The sequence below is a fragment of the Drosophila teissieri genome, chromosome 2R (assembly GCF_016746235.2).
Source record: "Drosophila teissieri strain GT53w chromosome 2R, Prin_Dtei_1.1, whole genome shotgun sequence".
Taxonomy (NCBI): Eukaryota; Metazoa; Arthropoda; class Insecta; order Diptera; family Drosophilidae; genus Drosophila; species Drosophila teissieri.
The window spans coordinates 23,205,421-23,223,298 of record NC_053030.1 but is presented as its reverse complement, the minus strand read 5'-3'; the positions used below and the strand labels follow the sequence as shown (position 1 = coordinate 23,223,298).

At 49.0% G+C, this 17,878-nt stretch overlaps 1 protein-coding gene across 1 annotated transcript in view; it reads left to right on the top strand.

Annotated features, from left to right (window-relative positions):
• Nucleotides 1-17,878, top strand: part of LOC122612340 — a 30,366-nt gene that overhangs the window by 3,765 nt on the left and 8,723 nt on the right. The window contains exon 2 of the mRNA XM_043785887.1: nt 8,881-9,639. Coding sequence (XP_043641822.1) covers nt 8,881-9,639 — 759 coding nt within the window. The remainder of the gene's footprint in view (nt 1-8,880; nt 9,640-17,878) is intronic.

The following is a 17,878-nucleotide window of genomic DNA, read 5'->3' as shown; positions in this document are numbered from 1 at the left end:
AGAACTGTCTAAACTTTCAATTAAGCCGTGTCCAAAAGGACGAACCGCCTGCATCCGAGCTGCGAATTAGCCAGAGGTTCTCCAGTCGCCGGGTTCATAGTGGATTAATCTCTGCTTTTGGCCCTTTTCACTCTGCCTTTCTGTCATTCTCTTTTGGTGGCACTTTTTGCGACGAGTGCACAGTTTATGATGGCGGAATTCGCAGGATTCGGCGGCCTGTTGATGAGTTGATGCCCCAATGGGCTGCGAGCCAGGCTCCTCTGGCTGTGTGCAGTGTAGGGCAAGGATTTTAGGAGCATCGGGAACTGGGAAGGGGTGGCCAGTGGGCGGATGTTGTCACTCAAGTGGCTTTCGAAACTTAATACGTGGGAGTGGAAGAATGGAGGCATCGAGTTGCGCTGCTCATCGCAGCCCAGCCATTTTCAAAGGACTCCATATTCCCGGTTGCTCCGTTGGTTGCTCTTGAGCTCGTTCTGTTTTGCCACAGGACACAACACAAACACTCCAATCGGGCGTAGCAACTTCATTGGATTCATTAAACTTTCGCCTGTGACTCTGTGACTCTGTGCACACTGCGCATTGAATTGAATTTGCTGTTGAAACCCCTCAAATTCAATTAAAAATCCTTAAGCTTTGTGCGGACTTAATTCAAAATTTCCATGCAGCTCTGCGAGCCCCAGCTTGGCAAACTTATGGTGGGTTCAACTTTAGCAGAGCCGAGCGAGTGTTTATTTGTGTCAAGGATGTGGACAAAATCAATTATTTTGTAAGCAGTTGCCGCCGCTGTTGTTGCTGCTGCTGCTGTTGCTGCTATTGCTGCTGCTGCAGTGGCTGTTGCAGGTTGCTCCTTCTGGTTACATCATTCCACTTTCCACTGCGGAGGAGCCAAGCTATCCAGCTACCCAGCTACCCACTTCTACCCATTGAGGCCATCGGGAAATCGGAACTCAGCCAGACACAAACAACCGAAAACTGTCATAAATTTTCCGCCAGCAGGCAAACGATGCCAGTTCTGTGGAACATCGCCAGCTCAATGCCCAGATGTCTATATGCATCAATTGTGGTAATTTCCCATTGCTGTTTGCCATCCTGCAGCCCGGAGTTTAATTCCCATGATTTCTGCTCTTGGTCTCGCCATTTCAGTCGAATGAAAAGATTGCAATTGATTACAGGAAATGCCATATGCAAATTATTGCGCCTCATGCAGTTTCATTAAACTGAAAGCCGGCGAAAACAATGTTGAAGTGGGATATGCTGAATTCATATTGTGCGAGGGGCTTACTTTTGTTTATGAGTATCTATTTGGCTAACAAATTATGAGTGCACGTGATTGATGAACAATCAATAGGTTGAAAAATGCTTTTAGTTAATTGAAAGTTTCGGTTCTATAGAGTCTTTCACTTGAAAGTTACCCGTTGACTTGATTGCGAGTGCCACTGAAACCAATCAAAATTGGCAATTGACAGAGCTTAATAATGAATGAGAACCCCTTTGTGATCCGACTTGAGGTCTGGGCCAAATGCCTGCACATTAGCAGCTCGACACAGACACAGTTTAATTAGTTGGCTCCAGATTAGCCGGCCCAAGATGCCGGTGGCACTGGTGGCAGTGGTGGCACCTTCGTGCTGGAATCGCTTGAAACGCTAATTGCCAGCAATTTGCATTTCGAGCTTGTCAAACGGGGCCAGAAGTTTCCCAGCTCGGCGATTCGTGTGCATTGATTGGCTCATTAGGGGAGGTTGGAGGTCAGGAGCAGGAGGAGGAGGAGGAGGAGGAGGAGGAGGAGGAGGAGCAGGAGCAGCAGGATCAGAAGCAGGACGTGCTGCTTGGATGCAATGTCCAGGCTGCTAAATACACAAAACAATTACATTAGCCCGGGGTGGAAATGGGAACCGGGAGCCACATCCAGCGCATCCGGCTAATGCAATTATGCCCAGCGCCTGGGCCCCGAGCACGTAGATTGCCAAGGGACTGGGACTGGGACTGGAGCTGGAACTGGGAGCTCACTAAGTGGAGCACTGGTGCAGTTTTCCACACCCAGCTGCTGAATGCACCCATTTCCCCATTTCCCCATTTCCCCATTCCGTTTGGTTTGGGTTTTCATTTGTGCCGGCGCAGGGCGTAAATTATTCAATGAGCATTGTTTCAGCAAAAGTTGCAAAATGAATTTCTACTCAAGAATTTCATTACGAGTTCGAAAACAAGCGAGTGCGCTGGAGCAGGGAGCAGGATGCAGGATGCAGGGAGCCGGATGTTGGGAGCAGGACGTGGGGAGCAGGGAACAGGACATTTCCACAATGACTCCTGCCTGTGTCCCCTCGCTTCGTTCTCCCACTTTTTCACCGCTTGTTCACAGCTGTCCACATGTTTACATCTCATTTCATTAAATTCATTCAACTCATTGTTCCCATTAGAAGGGACGCCTGCAACCACAGCCACACCCACATATGCGAAATGCCGGTAAATGTTTGACAAATTAATGTTGATAAAATTGTGTGGCATAACGACAGGCGCCTGATCCTGCGGCTCGCGTGTGTGTGTGTGCGTGTCAGTGTTAGGCAAACAAATATGTGATGTGACAGACAGACAGGTGCGTCGCCTTTTTCGCCTGGGCCAACAGCTCTGCTCCTTCTCATCCTTACTCTCTCTCCAGTGTCCTTTCCTTTCCTTTCCTCTTGTCACTCTGTGTGTGTGTGCGTGTGTGTGTGTGTGAGCGGCTTTCCTTTTGGGCGCGGTTTTTCCACGAATTTTCGGGGCATTTGTTTGCCCGTTAATGGGGTCTCGTGGCCGTATAGATTGATATATGCATAAATAATGAGCGATAAGTACAGGCGCTGTTTAAATATGACTAAAATGATATGACGCCCCCGCCGGCGAGCTCTTCAACTTGATGGATCGCTCCGGTTAATGGCACTGAAACACAATTCCCGCATTTGCCCAGGCCCTAATCTGAAAGTTTAGCAAAGTAAAGCAAAATAATTGGTGGATAAACAGGGATTTGTTTGGTCAAACGAATATTGCTATTAAAAATGTAGCCGTAGGAAGTTTAATCCAGAATGCAGGCCATTTGAATGCAAATATGAACAAATTAGCTTTGCTGCAGCAAGTCCGCTTTTTGTCAAAAGCAAACAAATACCAGGTGATTGAATGAACGACGCTGGCAAAAAGGATTTGTGGCAAACGGGAATAATTTATGAGCCAAATGTGTTAGAACTAGCAAATATTTGATGATTGAGTGGGTGCGAAATGTATGAAATTTGCGGCACAAGAAGCACATTTAATTGCTGGTCAAATCAAATATAAATGCCACAGATTCTCGGTGCGGCACTCGCACTACATAAAAATCCCCCCATTTCGGCCACTTTAGTTGCGTGCAGGACCCATTTGTCTCATTGGAGTGTCCCTCTGGGAGTCCTCGCTGAATAATGCACGAACTGTAATTGTCCTGAACGACCTGACAGCACTCTCGCCTTAGATCCTGGAGACCTGGAGTCCTGAGGTCCTGATTTCGTCGCCAGCTTTCTTGTGCGGGTTTTTCTTTAGCACGACAAGAGATTTGAGCGATTTCCGCCTTGCTCGCTCCGATTCCCCGATTTCCCCGATTTCCGGCAGTGAAAACGCTCCGGTGCCTCTGGTTTTTGCCTGCCAATTGCACATCGAAAATTGTTGCATAATTGCGGAGCAGACTGCTGCTGAGCTGCTGGATTACACTTGTTATGCAAAGCAATGCAGCTGGCAAATGCGTGCAGCTCTGCACTTCTGCAGTTCGACAAAGTGCAAAACAATGCCACACGGCTGCGACTGGGCGTGGAGGCATGGAGGCATGGAGGCGTGCTGGCGTGGGGCGTGGCCGGGTCATGTTTATGATTTTGACAACGAAACGGCAGCGAGTCCCGGTGACACCTCTACCGCTCACCACCCACTTACCATCAACCAGCCACCACCCACCGCCCATCAAGGTGAACCGGCGAGGGGCGGGCACTGGGAGCTGGCCCGGCCATGTGACAAACAATTTGCCTACGCCCAACCTACTGCCACTGCCACTGCGACTGCAGCACCGCCCCTCGCATCCCCGCATCCTCGCATCCTTGCATCCACTTGCCAAAGCCTGTCCCTTGCGGCTTTCAGCCACGTCAACGCGGCCATGTGACTGTGCCAGTTTGTATCTGTGTGTGCTCGGGGTGTTAGCCATCTCCTGCCTCGCCTGCGCTGGTGTGTGTGCTGTGTGTGTGTGTGTCGCCTGTCACTTTTTACGCTGCTGCACAACACATCCCCCCGCACACCCACACCCACATCCAGATCCACACCCATAGAAACCCCAGCGCTGACGAGCTGCATAAATATCTAAGCGAGAATACGCTCTCAAACGAATATCTGATACCTCTGTGGGGATGTGTAGATACAAGTGCTGGAAACACGATACTGCACACTACATACAAGTAGATGTGCGCAAAGGCGATTTTTGAATAATATTCAATTTGGAAGGCAATAAGGATTGGGTATCCAAGTACACACAAATATTCAAAGACAACGAACACAACGCTGGCCTTCAATCAAAGGAGCCAAGCTTGGATTGTATATCTGACATACTTGCTTTCTAGCTACGCATTAGATTCCTCATAAATGTAATCAGATTATTTGAAATGCAAACAATTTTGAGTTGAATGATTTAAAATGACTTCAGTTGTCCCATTAAATGTAGGGTTCAGTTAGGAGCACATAAACTCCAAACATGCAGTAGTGGCTTGAACGTTTTGCTTGAACTTGGCCTGGGTGCACAAGCATATTGCCTCAAGCTCGGGGAAATTGTGCATTCGAGAGCCAGGCTCGAGCACTCGTAACATCCTTTTCCAGGAAGGGTATCGCTCACCCACACATTTGCATGCATGCATTTGAAAATTTGAGTGCTGCCTGCGACATGTTCTTGGGCTGTTGTTGTCGTTTCCATTGCCGCTGCATTTTTTCTCCGCCTGCATTGTTGACAGGCGTTAAAATTTGACACACACACACACACACACATGCCGACTAACACAGAAGCAGCGTGTCCCTATCAGGACGTGTGTGTGTGTGTGAGCTAGGACATTGTTTGAATTGCCCGTCGAGGTTAAGCTGTAACATTTAAAGTGTTGTCGGTTCCGTTTGCCGTTTGCCATTGTGGCTGCATGTTGCATGTTGGTGCTGGTGCTGGTGCTGGTGCAACTGCTGGTGTTTAGCTCAAGTGCACTTCGGGTGCTTCCCTTTCTGGCCCCAGAAGTTGACATTCCTGCTGCCGAGGAGGCTCTGGCGGATTTAAATTGCCCCCGGCACTCGGCGAAAGTTCTGAATAATATTGCGCTTGCACAACTAATCAAGGCATTAATTTCTCGGGGCATTTGGGGGTTAACCGGGCCCAGTGCCATGTCACACATCCATCAGAGATTGCTGCCTGCCGGGCCAAGCAGAGCCGAGCCGAGCTGTCATGGTGTCATGGTGTCATAGGTCAAGTGGCCGGAGAGCTGCTCCTTGGACCTCCTCCAAAGACCCCGCTCCGCCCCGCTCCTCTCCGCCCGCCCTGCAACTGACAGCATTGTGTGGGCCGAGTCCATTTTCATTGTCTAAGCATTTAGGACCTCGGCTTATTAGACATTGTGGCCCGCCTCTCTGGACCTCGCAACCTCACAACCCCACAGCCCCACAACCTCGCAACCTGCACAAAGGATCGCAGCCACAAAGGACATCCCCGGCTATCTACACAGGGCACAAATGTGTAGTTGTAGGCGTGTGCCATTAGCCATAATGCATACTCCATTATGCCGGCATTGTTTGAGTTTTTGCGCCCCCACGCCCCCTTCTCCTTTCTTTTGGCGTGTGCACTGTGCCAGGGGAGGGTGGAGGGCAGGGAAAAGTGTATGCACGGAAAGAAATTGTACATTGCCAGCCCGATTTTATATATCTACTAGTTTAGCTTTAGAATGGAAGCTTTAGATCTTGAAATCAGGGCTAGTTTTCTTCCTATCAAGTCCCTGATTACCATAATGGCAACTCGAAAGTGATAGTACCACGCAACATGTTTTGGCCACAAAAGCTCAGAGACCAAAGCCATTTGGTTGTCAGTCAGATCCAGATTCAGATTCAGTTTCGGTTTCAGTTTCAGTTACAGGTCCACAGCCAAGTTAATGACAACTTGCATAAGAACACTTTGCCCGCCGCAGAGCCAGCTGGCGAGTGTCCTGCACACATGAATGTTTCAGCATCTCGCCAGGAGTCCTTGGCCACTGGCCACTGGCCACTGGAATTCCTGTTGCAAAGCCTCTCGTCCTCCCGGCCAGAGTATGAATATTTCATGTCGAACTCACTGCCGCCTGACTGCATCCAATATGCTCTATATGCTCTATATGCTCTCTATGCAGGCCAAACCGGTAAGACAATAATGGCCAATGGATTCTAACACTTTCGAGCCTGGAAACGTTGAGGAATGTCAGCCGGACTTTGTGTTGTGCTGTGGGAGGGCTTACAAAATTCAGGGAAATAAATACACCAGATAAAGACGGATGCTTGGGGTTTAATGTGGAGGGCACTCTTCGCTTTCACGGAATATGCATAGATTAAATATTAATCGGGCTTAGTGCTTATTATGATGGCAATCGTGCAGAAATTGGAAAGTTTTCAAAGTTCATCTGCTGCGAGTGGAGTGGAGAGGGGTCTGGCAGGACTTTCCGGACATCCGCCCCCGGGCAGGAACTGTAATTTCTTATTTTGCCTGCTGCGAATTGAAGAATTTATCTTTATTTTTTACCCAGCACCTCCCCCTTGGTCCTCCCAGCCGCATTGTTGTGCATTGGGCCGCAGCTGGTCTGCCATTAAATCAACAATGGCCGCCCGTACACGTGCTCGTCCTTCTCAACGAGTGTGTGTTGGTGTGTTAGTGTGCGAGTGTGTGCTGCATAGCTGCCTGAGTGTGTGTATGTGAGTGTGCTCTGCTGTATTAGTTTCCCTTTTGTATGATTTTTCATTTGAGTTAAGACCCTTCGTGCACCCCTTCCAGCCCCTCCCCCTCGAGCCCCGCGGCCTGGGCATATTTGTGCGTATTGCAAGTGAAATTCTCTGCTGCTTATTGTTATTGCCCCGGGAACATGGAAAACGATTGAGCGGGCGTGCGGTGCGGTGGCGAAGTGGGTGGAAAGCTGGTGGAAAGCGGGTGGAAAGCTGGTGGAGAGCGGGTGGAAAGCGGGTGGAAAGCGGGTGGAGCAATCGGGGGAGAAGGGCGCACAGGACATTCGGAACACAGGGCTCGGCGAACAGGACACGCAGCAATTGAGAGTTGTTGATTGTTGCATATTACTCACTGCCCGAAAGTTCAAAGGGTCATCGCTGCTGCCAAGTTGATTCCGCTCCTGACTCTGAATTTGTTCTCAGCTCGACAACAAAAAAAGGGAATTTCCTGTGCATACTCTAGAGAATAATGCCCGTATTGTTCGGCCAGCGTGCAGTCGGATTACTCGGACTTAAATTGATGTTTAAAATTTTCCAAAGGAGCTTACATCGACCGAAATGTTTGACATTTCCAATTGGATAAGTTCGGTGTTTAACAGGATATTAACAAGGACGCTGAATTGCACATACTATACGTGTGCACCTCTGCAGTTATAATCGCCATGAACTAGAGCCCAAGTCGAAGCCTGAATAGCCCTACTCCCCCAAACCAGAATCACCTCACATTGGATAATATCCTGCACATTTAAGGCAGCTCTGATAGACGTGCAGTTTGGGCTTGGGTTGGGTGCCAGCAATCGGGATACGGTTTTTCCTGCCGGGCTCATAAATATTCATGCTTTAACCGGAAAACGATTAAGTCGCAAAAGGTTTTAAGCTTCCGCTGCAGCTCCAAGTCCGCAGAGCTCCTGCTGCAGCAGCTCCTGGCGCTGGTACTCCAATATTGATAGTAAATTCCTTCGCAATTCTCCAGCTCCGCGAACGCGTCCTTACCGCCCACTTGCCACCCACTTCACGCCCACTTGCCGCCCACTTTCCGCCTCTCCTGTGTTGTTGCTGCAGCCGCTGCCTTGAGTTTTATGCAAGCATGTGGAAAATTCCAACGAAGTGCGGTCATTTTAATAACAAAAACATCAGCTCTTTATGCACTCAATGCTCCTGTTTTTTTTGTTTTTTGTGTTTCGCTGTTCGCAGCTTTGGCTTCTATTTACTTGCTTTTTTTGCGTTTTATGACTTTCGCTGTTGTTGTTGGCCGAGCAAACTTTTCCAATATACCAGTGTGCTTTTTGTTTTTCCTGCTGCAAGCAGTTGTTGCTCCCCGTTGGCTTGGTTTTCCCCAGTGTGTGTAGCTGAGTGTAGCTGGGTGTAGCTGGGTGTGTGTGTGGGAGGTTTGCAGTGGTGTTTGTGTGGCTATCGCAGTCGGTTGGGTTAATTTTTAAATCACATAAGACAGTTAATTGATGCAGGGAGAGTGGTGTTAGGAGCAGCGTGTTGCAATAAATATGAACTGCATTTCGGGACACATTACCTTGGTTTCACATTTGATTATATGGCTAGGGATACTTGGGACTCAGAGAAGTGCATCAATTCAAACTATTGTGAGAGGAGCTGTCCACGGAAAACAGACAGACACTAAAAGATTAAATGCCATATTAAATTGAGACAGCGAATCTCTAGTTAAGTGTATTCCTCAATTGTCGGTCCTAAATCTTGGCTAAGAGCTCCTAAGAACGTCGTATTCTAGATTCGGGTTTTATTGTTCTGCAGTTTATAACCCCTTTATGACTTTCGTAATCACATGGCAATATCCGGCATTCATATCATCAGTGGCATTGTCCTGTATACCTTTCGAATATCGTTGCTTATATCCTTGCTAATATCTATGAATGTTCTCGGTCTTCCTTGCAGGGTCAGTGCTCGGCTGGTACACTGCCCATGGCCTGGGTCGATGAGGGACCCGGGCCCCCAACCTGCCCGCGATCCTGCGCCGAGCAGCAGCAACAGAAGCCAGTGGCCTCCAAGGCCAAGCGGAGTGCCACCAGTAACAATAAAGTCAAGTATTTCGTAAACTATAAGACAACCCAGATGCGATTGCGCCGCGCTGGGGACCACGCGATGGACGCCACCGACAGCCATTCCCCGCTGGCCAGCGAGCGGCCTCCGAGCACCACCGACGACCAGGACGTGGACGTGGAGGTGGACGCGGACGTGGACGTGTCCTCCACCACCGAGGAGGCGGAGCCGGAGCCCACGCTGTCCTACAGCCATCTGCACGCCCAGGAGCCGGTCCTGGCCCACCAGCAGGATCCGCGGGAGCGGGAGCGGGAGCAGGAGCAGCAGGAGCAACAACAGTGCCTTGAATATCTGGGCGATTCCGCCGAGTCGAGTCCGCAGCACCTGTGCGGCCTCCAGTCACCTGGTCACCTGCTGGAGCGGCTGAAGGTCCTGCGGCTGCGCAACTGCTGCGAGAGGAGCGTCTTCAGCTCCCTGCACACGCTGGCCCTCAATGCCAGCCTCACCGATCGGCAGGAGTGCGTCCGCGTGCTCAGCGACCTGCTGGACGTGGATGGACTGGCCAACAGGATCACCTGCGAGCTGGCCGAGATCCTCTTCCGCTTCGACTGCCGGCAGGTCTACTCGCTGATCAACCAGTGCGACGACTGCAAGGTGAGTTTAGTTTCTTCTTAACCCCCTCCCTCCCCACGAAATATCCTTGGCCCTTAACCCATCTAATCCCGCTCGCCCCACTCCCCACTCCCGCCTTCCAACCCCGTTAACCCAATTAAGCCCAAAACCTCATTCGCTTTCCACTTTGGCCCAGGCCGAAACTCTTCCGCACCGCGTGACATTTTTTGCTGCTCATTAATTATTAAAGTTGAGCTGCGAAAAAAGGGAAAAACTGAAAACAAAACCAAACCTAAAAGGCCCTAAGAGCGGAATCTACACTGCGAGAAATCACGCGGTGTTCGACCAAAACAAGTATCTAAAATCAAATTATCTTAACTGCCGAAAACCAAACTTGAGATATAGGGAGTGATTGAGATCTTTACCGGGTTTTCAATGACCACAAGTACTAGACTAGCAGAAAAGGTTGAAAAGTTTCTTTCAGTGCGCGACCAAGGGTCAAAGTTAAGCTTGCAGGGCATCTAGGTTTATCTATTTATCAAGGGTTCTTCATTTCACTCTCTCAGTAAGCAGCTCCCCAGGCAAAGCAGATGTCAGAAATAGTAAGCTTTAGTCCGCCAAGAACAAAGCCTTTTTGCATTTTAAATTTCCTGCCCCATCCTTCGGCCATTTGGGCAGTTTTCATTCTCTCAGTGCAGAGCTCATTGAGGGCTCATGCTGCTTTTGGCCCATAAGCGAGCCAGGACTCTTGTCCAAGGATTCATATTTCAGACTCGTAATTACGGGGCAGGACGGCGGAGCAGGATGAGGAGCAGGATGAGGAGCGACGCAGAGTCCACGCTGCGGTTAATTTGTGGCACTTAAGCGCGGCTGCAGTTGTCCGCTACATGGGAACAGCAGATTCCGGTATTTCGGCATTTCGGTGCATATCTGATGTCTGTTCCATATAATTGGTAATTATTCGTCGAGTGTCGGCCAGAGATTCCTTTCCTTTCCTTAACCTGAAAACCTGAAATGGCTGAAGGGGCGAAGGAAAAGCTGGCTGAAACAATGACTACGCTAATGAGGGTCTCTGTGGGCAAAGGAAAACCTTTTGAATACTGCAAAATCTCCGAGAGAGAGAGGCAGTGAAAAACGAGAAAAATGAAGAAAAAAAACAGAAATGTGAATTGCGCTGATTAACAAAACTTGAGGCAAATGCTAAGCAGACGGCAACAAAACAACAACAACGCGGGCCAAAAATACACAAGATGTGAGTGGGAGTGGGCTGTGGATATGATGGGGGTGGATATGAGGATGGCGAGAGGGGAGGGTAGGGGGTGGTGCAGGTGCTAGGGGCAGACATATGTACACACACAAATTTAAATTTAAATTACGCATACGCCTGGTGGCACACATTTAATGCGCTGTGCAGCCGCAGAGGCAACAACAACAAGGGCTTTAAACTAACCGAAGGATAGGGATTGCAGGAGCGGGGCATGGGGGGGAGTGGCGAAAGGGTGGCCGAGAAAGGAGAAAGGAGAGTGGAGAACGGAGAATGGAGAAAAGAGAATCAGAGCAGAGAGTCGCCAGCAGCAGCAGCAGCAGCCTTAGCACACTTCTAGTTCGAAAAGTGCGCTCTCAGCTGGAAGTCACTCAGCGCTGGCGAGAGCTGGTGAGAGATTTCCAGGACCTCTTCCGCTCTCGTGCGGTGTCAGCAGGACACGCTCTCTGGGAGAGCTCTCTCTGTTTCTCTCTCTCGCAGCCTCTTTGGCTTTTGGGACTCTGCAAACTTTTTCGCAGTTTATATAAGTTTCAACAGGCCAATGTTTTTATAGGAAAATTCAAAAATCTATCAAGTATCAGCATTTGTTTGCTACTTTTCCTAGAGTTTAGTGTTATTAGGGTGTTATTGAGATTTATAATATTTTACGAGCTCCGTATTTAAATGGCCATAGTTGGGCAATGGGACCGACAGGAGCCATTTGAATGTTCGACTGCGCGCGCTGCTCCTGTCCATCGCTCTCCCATTCCTGGTGGCCATTCAGCAGAGGTTTCTTCGCCTTTTCCTTCGCCTTTCCAAGTGCCAGATTCCAGCACAAAACACGTTTTTGCACATGGCCCGAGTGGCGTAGAGTTTGGACCCAACCAACCTAACCCCGCTAGTATCGGAATGGTATCGCTATCACTGGGCTGCGCTATCATCCATGGTCCAGTAAACCGATTTCAGATTTGAGATTTGAGTACTCCAAAGTACACCAAAGGCATATTTACTTATGATTCCTTACGCACCTTTCCTATTTCCCCACCGCAGCTCCTCTAATTAGTCGCAAAGGCTTGACATTGCGGCCAACCGCAAAGGGAAAATCCATTTTCCGGAACCCGTTGCTCCGTTGCTTCAAGGCAACGTTTTGTGTCCTTATTTGCGGTTTGCGAAACATTTTTGCCCCTTTCGAAGACCAAGAGGTCGTTGATGGTCGCATCATTGCGGCATTCGATTATTTTCCTCATATTTGTGGAGCAGAATAATAGATTTTTAGGGCAGCCATTTGATGGGAATGCATTATCTTTACTACCAGGATACAAAGGAAAGGATAAAAGCATATTCATCAGTTTGTAGAAACAGCCAGATATGTAATATTTAGTCTGCCTAATCGCAAGACTGGACAAAACGAGAAGAAGAAACAACAAATACTTGCCACTCTGCTCAGAGCCCAATTAGTTTTCCACCGAATGAATGACAAATAGATGAGCGTGGAAGCACATGCATATTCATAGGACAGCTTTATTATGCACAAAGCCACAATAAAGCATTGACCTCCAGAGGCAGCAAAGTGAAACTTTAAACTTCACCGGAGAGCCATAAGGCCAAAGTTCAAGTTTCTGCCTGATTCCAAGTGATTTAATCAATTGCGTAGATTGCTCAGATGTGTGGGCTTTGTGTGTATTTCCCAAATTGGCTTGGCCAAAATCCTTTATCTGTGTTTGCTGTCATCAAAGTTGGCTGCCGTGTGGCCGTAATCTATTTCCATCGATGATTTCGATTTAATGTGCGGGACTTTCGTTTCGTTATTTCCCCCAGTCGATTTTGTTTCATATACTTTGTGGCAGTGTGTAAATTTGCATTTTACATATAGACACATATCCCATAACCTTACGTCATATAAGAGCCGAATGATGGGCGGTATTGGTTCTATAAGGAGCCTGTGGCGGCGAAAGAAAATTGTCAAAAGCGGAAGTAGCGTAATTTCATAAATGATTGATTACAAACACTTTACACGCATTCTCACTTATGTGCGCCAATCGCACACTGCCACCCACCCACACACACACACGTCGACATGTCCTGCCGAAGGATAACGCCCTCCCTCCCCTCCCTCTCTCTCATTCTCTCAGTCATATTTGCTTAGGTGTTTGGGCCATAAACGATTTGTTGCTGTTGTCGCCTGGCGACAGCTGACAACGCTGAGCTGTATTACACTATAGCCGCGTTTTGTTGGGTCCGCTTTGGACTTCTTTATCCTCCCACCGCCGGGTTCTCCATGTCCTTTACACCTCCGCCCTCCCCCCACCAGTCACTTTGCGGCTGGACACATGTGTGCGTCGACAGTCAGTGGAAAAACTTTCTCTGTTCCAATAATCTTTTCCCCCCTCCGCCCCCTCCGGCAGCCCAGGCATTTGTTTCCACCTTTTTTTGCATTGGCATTTGGCTTGGCATTCTCCTCCGGTTATCCTGGCTGTCCTCGTCCTGGGCGCCTCCTTCCCAGCTTGCCACTTTGTGCAATCTAGCAATTTATCGAGTTTTGCGTGGGCGCCGCATCTTCCAGATTATAATCCTGCCGAGGGTGAAAGTGGCAGTGGCAGTGGCGGTGGAAGTGGAGCAGCTGGCCCAGGACTCCAGATTGATAGATTTCACTTTGCGGTGCACGGTGGATTAAGGAAAAGTTGATTTCGCCGAGATTCCCCAGCAGGATGCTAAAAATATCCTGCCACGAAGTAGAAGGGAAGATCGCTTTTTCCCATAGTAACTTCAACTCCTCAATCGAAAGAACTTCCAATACCAACGAGATACAGTGTACCTTCAAATTATGTTCCGGAAAAGGGCTACAATCGATACCGGAATGTATGGGCTGCTTCGCTTACCCGGCAAACAGCATTTGGGTCGCAGTTCCCACATCGACGCACCAGCAGCATATAAAATGTAAAAGTTTTCCCCTGATTAGGCCTGGATGCCCCTTGAAAACAACTTTCGCTTTTGGCCCTCAGAAGTAATGCGAATACGCCATGTAGGCCCGGTACTGGGAAAGTTCCAGTTAAAGGGCCTCTTCGGCAAATAAATGGCGCAATGCAGCGGAAAATTGGCCAATTCGAGCCAACAGAAGCGGCAGAAGCGGCCGAAGGAGCGCTAATGTGGCCAAGACGTGGAGAAGGGGAAGTGGGCCTCAGGCAGCAGCAAACGATTAATCAATAAAACGAAGTCTGATGAGCAGGACACAGACGGGCCGCAGGACCGCAGGACAGACAAAGGGTGGCTGGGTGGCAAGGGCAGCAGCTGCTCCTTGTGCTCTGCTCCTCGGGGTCCTTCAAGCCCTCCATCTCCGCGTCTCCAGCGCCCCCGCGAATCCTCTCCAGCTCCGGGTGAGCTGCTCCCACGTTGACTGACAAGTCTTTGTGCAAACAGACGCACAATCCCACTCACAAACACACTCGCAAACAGGGCCAACACACACACACACAGAAGGACAACCAGCTCGTTGCTGACACAATATGAAAAATGTTTTTTTTCCCTCTTCCAGGGGCGGTGGCTTTTGGGGCGGGGCATGTTCGTAATCCACAATCGACAAAGATAAATCGCTTTTAGTGTGCTCCAAAGCATTTATTTAAATTTACGCTCGCTCTCTGTTTCTTCTTCTGTCTCGCACGCACTGTCTGTCACCTCGCTCTTTCTAGTCAGCTACACCGGGAGAAAAGTGTCCCCTCATGTGAGTGGTCAACCTCGATTTTAGCAGGGCTATAAGGCGTTTCTGGATTCTTCGCAAGCTGGTTCCGGGAAATCGCAGTTCGTTGTTATTGGCCGAGGGATTAGAAGCCTTCTTTTTCCATAGTTATTGATCCTTGTCAACATTTCTCCCCGTGGAGCGGGGAAAAGCTGAACATCGAACCCGAAATCGAGAACGAAAACGAAAACGAGACTTGAACTGAGGCCAACAAAGGCCAATGAATTATTTGCGGTTTTCGCTGCACGCTGACGTCATAGATACGCGGCTACGACAACTTAAGCTACCCAGCAATACACTCCACTCGGCGCCCACTTGCAGGAGCCCAGTTCAGTTAGGGATTCAGGACTCGGGACTCGAGACTCAGGACACAGGACTCCGGATGTCCCGCTCCCCGGGCGACTGGTGGCAGGCATTAGCGTCATTCATACTTTGGGGCCGGCTCCTTCTTCTTGGCGCTCAGCATGTGAGCCGCCTCCCAAACTTATGCCCCGCCCCCTTTCTGGATGAGTGTGTGTGTGCTGAATGCTAGTGTGTGTGTCCTGGGCGAGGGTGTTTAACTGCCTGTAATGAGCTGCCAATGACTCAGCCTCGGTCGCAGCTTAATGAGCAAATTAGTCGGCTAGAATTGTTTTGTGTCCTGTGAGTCTGTCTGTCTGAAATGGATTCGCATACTTATGGCTTATAAGCTGATTGAACAATTCCCACCTTTATCCTCAAATATTGTGGTAAGCTGATGTGTGACATCACTAAAAAGATATTGGGTAAATTGTGAATAACTTCAGTTTTGGTCTGGTTATGGTCCATTGTTCATTGTTTATTATGCACTTTTTAAAGGCCTTGCAATTGGAGCAGCGGTGTAAATAGTTTGCACCGAACATTGCCAATCGGCATTGTGACCCACATCGCCCTGTTTATTTACATATGGGCGCCTTATTGGGTCGGACATGGTTCGATGGGTATTTCCGCGTCTTATTTTTAATTAAAGTTTCAATTCATATTTGCCGTCAGTTAAGCGGCTTTCGAGGAATTGCGCACGCTGCATATCTGAAATATGGAACATGGCCTGCCCGCCTCACTGGCTGACTGAATGTCTTCTTGGCCCATTGGCATGGCTGCATATTTCTCGGGCAAATGTTGCAGACGTGGCTCACCCAGTCACCCAGCCATCCAGCCATCCAGTCACCCAGTCAGCCTTGTCCCCATCCTCACACTTGTGCTGGGAATCGACTGACTTCGCCCAACACATTGAGCTCGGCTTGTGCATTATTTACTTGTGTGTGCCACTGGCATCCAGATCCATTGTATTTGAATTGTCAAATCAGTGGCAGCCGAAGGGTGCTGAAGGGGGATGGGAGGGGCACAATGCCCAACGATGGGAAGTGCGCAGACAAACAGGCGGGGCTCCCATTCCCCATCCCCCCACCATTCCCCATCCTTGGGGCTCTATCAGCGCCCTCAACGGCTGACTGACTCGACCGGACGGAAGCTGCAAAACAAACTAAGCATTGCATTTACGGCTAAATAGAGCGGGCTGAAAGAGCAGCTGCCATATATAGTGAAAGGTTAAGGCAGATGCACTGCAAGGACGACGCCTGTAGTTCCACATCGATTTAATATACTTACTCGGCTTGAAAACATGTCGATCTTATGAAATGGTTACCATGCTATGGTATTCCCGGAGTAGGAACTACCACTTCCCAGTATTAGGCTAATAAGCTGTTTTATCAAGTGACTTCTATGTTTTGTAATCCACTTTTGACTCACTTGAAACTCCTGCTCCTCATATGATGAATGCAATCCTCTGCTAATGAGTTTCCCAAAGAATCCGTCTTCTGGCCAGTGGCCACATCCGATCTAATTAAGTGCTAGCTAATGTGTTTGTCCGTACTTCGGTGGGACAACTGGACTGGCTCCAAATGCTAATTAGATGGAAAGAGTCCCTTCGTCATGCGAGTCCCTCGGAATGAGTACATTATCTGTGTGAATATACTCGTAGTGGGTGTTTGCCCTAATGTTTATGCATGTGAGCTGCGCCAGAAATGACGGCTACATAAATTCCAACACTTGTCGACCAACATATCCGTCATAAACATTTCACATCAGCCGCAACGTAAATTTCACTTAAATATGCAAATTTCTATCCCCCACAAAAGGGGGGGGAAAGGGGGAAAAGGGGTTTTTGGGGCTGACATTTCAACTGTTTGTCGCGTTTGACAAAAAATGATTCGAAAAGCGAGTGGGCGCCGGACTCAAAGCAAACACGTTAATTGAAAAATTTACCCACATACCGCATCCGCTATGAAAATGTATGTACGAGTATGCTGGAATGTTTACAATGGCGAATGTTGTTGGCCAGTTATGACAGGCAATTAAATTTCGACTAGGGCAGCATTTTGTTGCCCAATTAGCCGAGTGGAGGAGCACTCCGGGTTGACAACAGCAGCCAGCAACCAGGAACCAGCAACCAGCTACGGACAATTATGGAGAGGCGGCAAATGACTGCGGACAGCTCACCAGAAACAGATACAGATACAGCTACAGCTACAGATGAAACTGAATCTGAATCTGAATCTGAGGCCGAACAAATGTGCCAAAAAATGCTCATGATAATTTGGGCGGACACCCTTTTAAACACTCATCCGCCCCGTTGGCCCCGTTGGCCCCATTGGCACCGTTAAAGCGCCAGCAGCTCTGGCATTTTGTTATGGGATTTTGCGGTTTTAAGTTTAGTATTTGTCGGATGCAGCACGTAGCGGTTGGGGAAATGGGATGCGATGGGATGGCGGTGGATGCACCAGGGGTAGGGGCAGGGGTAGGGGGATAGTAAGAGCACCCGAGCTTTATGCGCTGCACTCAGTAGGTAACACGTGACCGTGTGGCAAACAAAACAAACGAAGCAATGAACCAGGCACCGAAAGCGAAACAGAAGCAGAAGCAGAAGCAGAAACAGAAACACAAACCAGTGGCACACAAGAAAGTGCTGACGAAGGGCTGGCGCGGGGCAAGGGGAATGTATCTGAAGGGGTACATAATGGCCCTTGCCAGGCGTTTGTTCGCTGGTTCGCTGCTTCGCTGGTTTGCTGGTTGCGAGCTGCAAAAACCGCTCCGCAAGAAAGCGGACAGCCCACACTTACACACTTACACTCACACTTGCACTTACAACCACACTCGCACTGGCACGCACACTCGCGAATGGATGGAAAATAAAAGTTTATCCTTGGACCAACAGCAAAGGCATTACTTAAGCGCAGTGCACACTGTGTGTTCTGCTTATTGCCATAGCCAATGCGACAACACGTGCC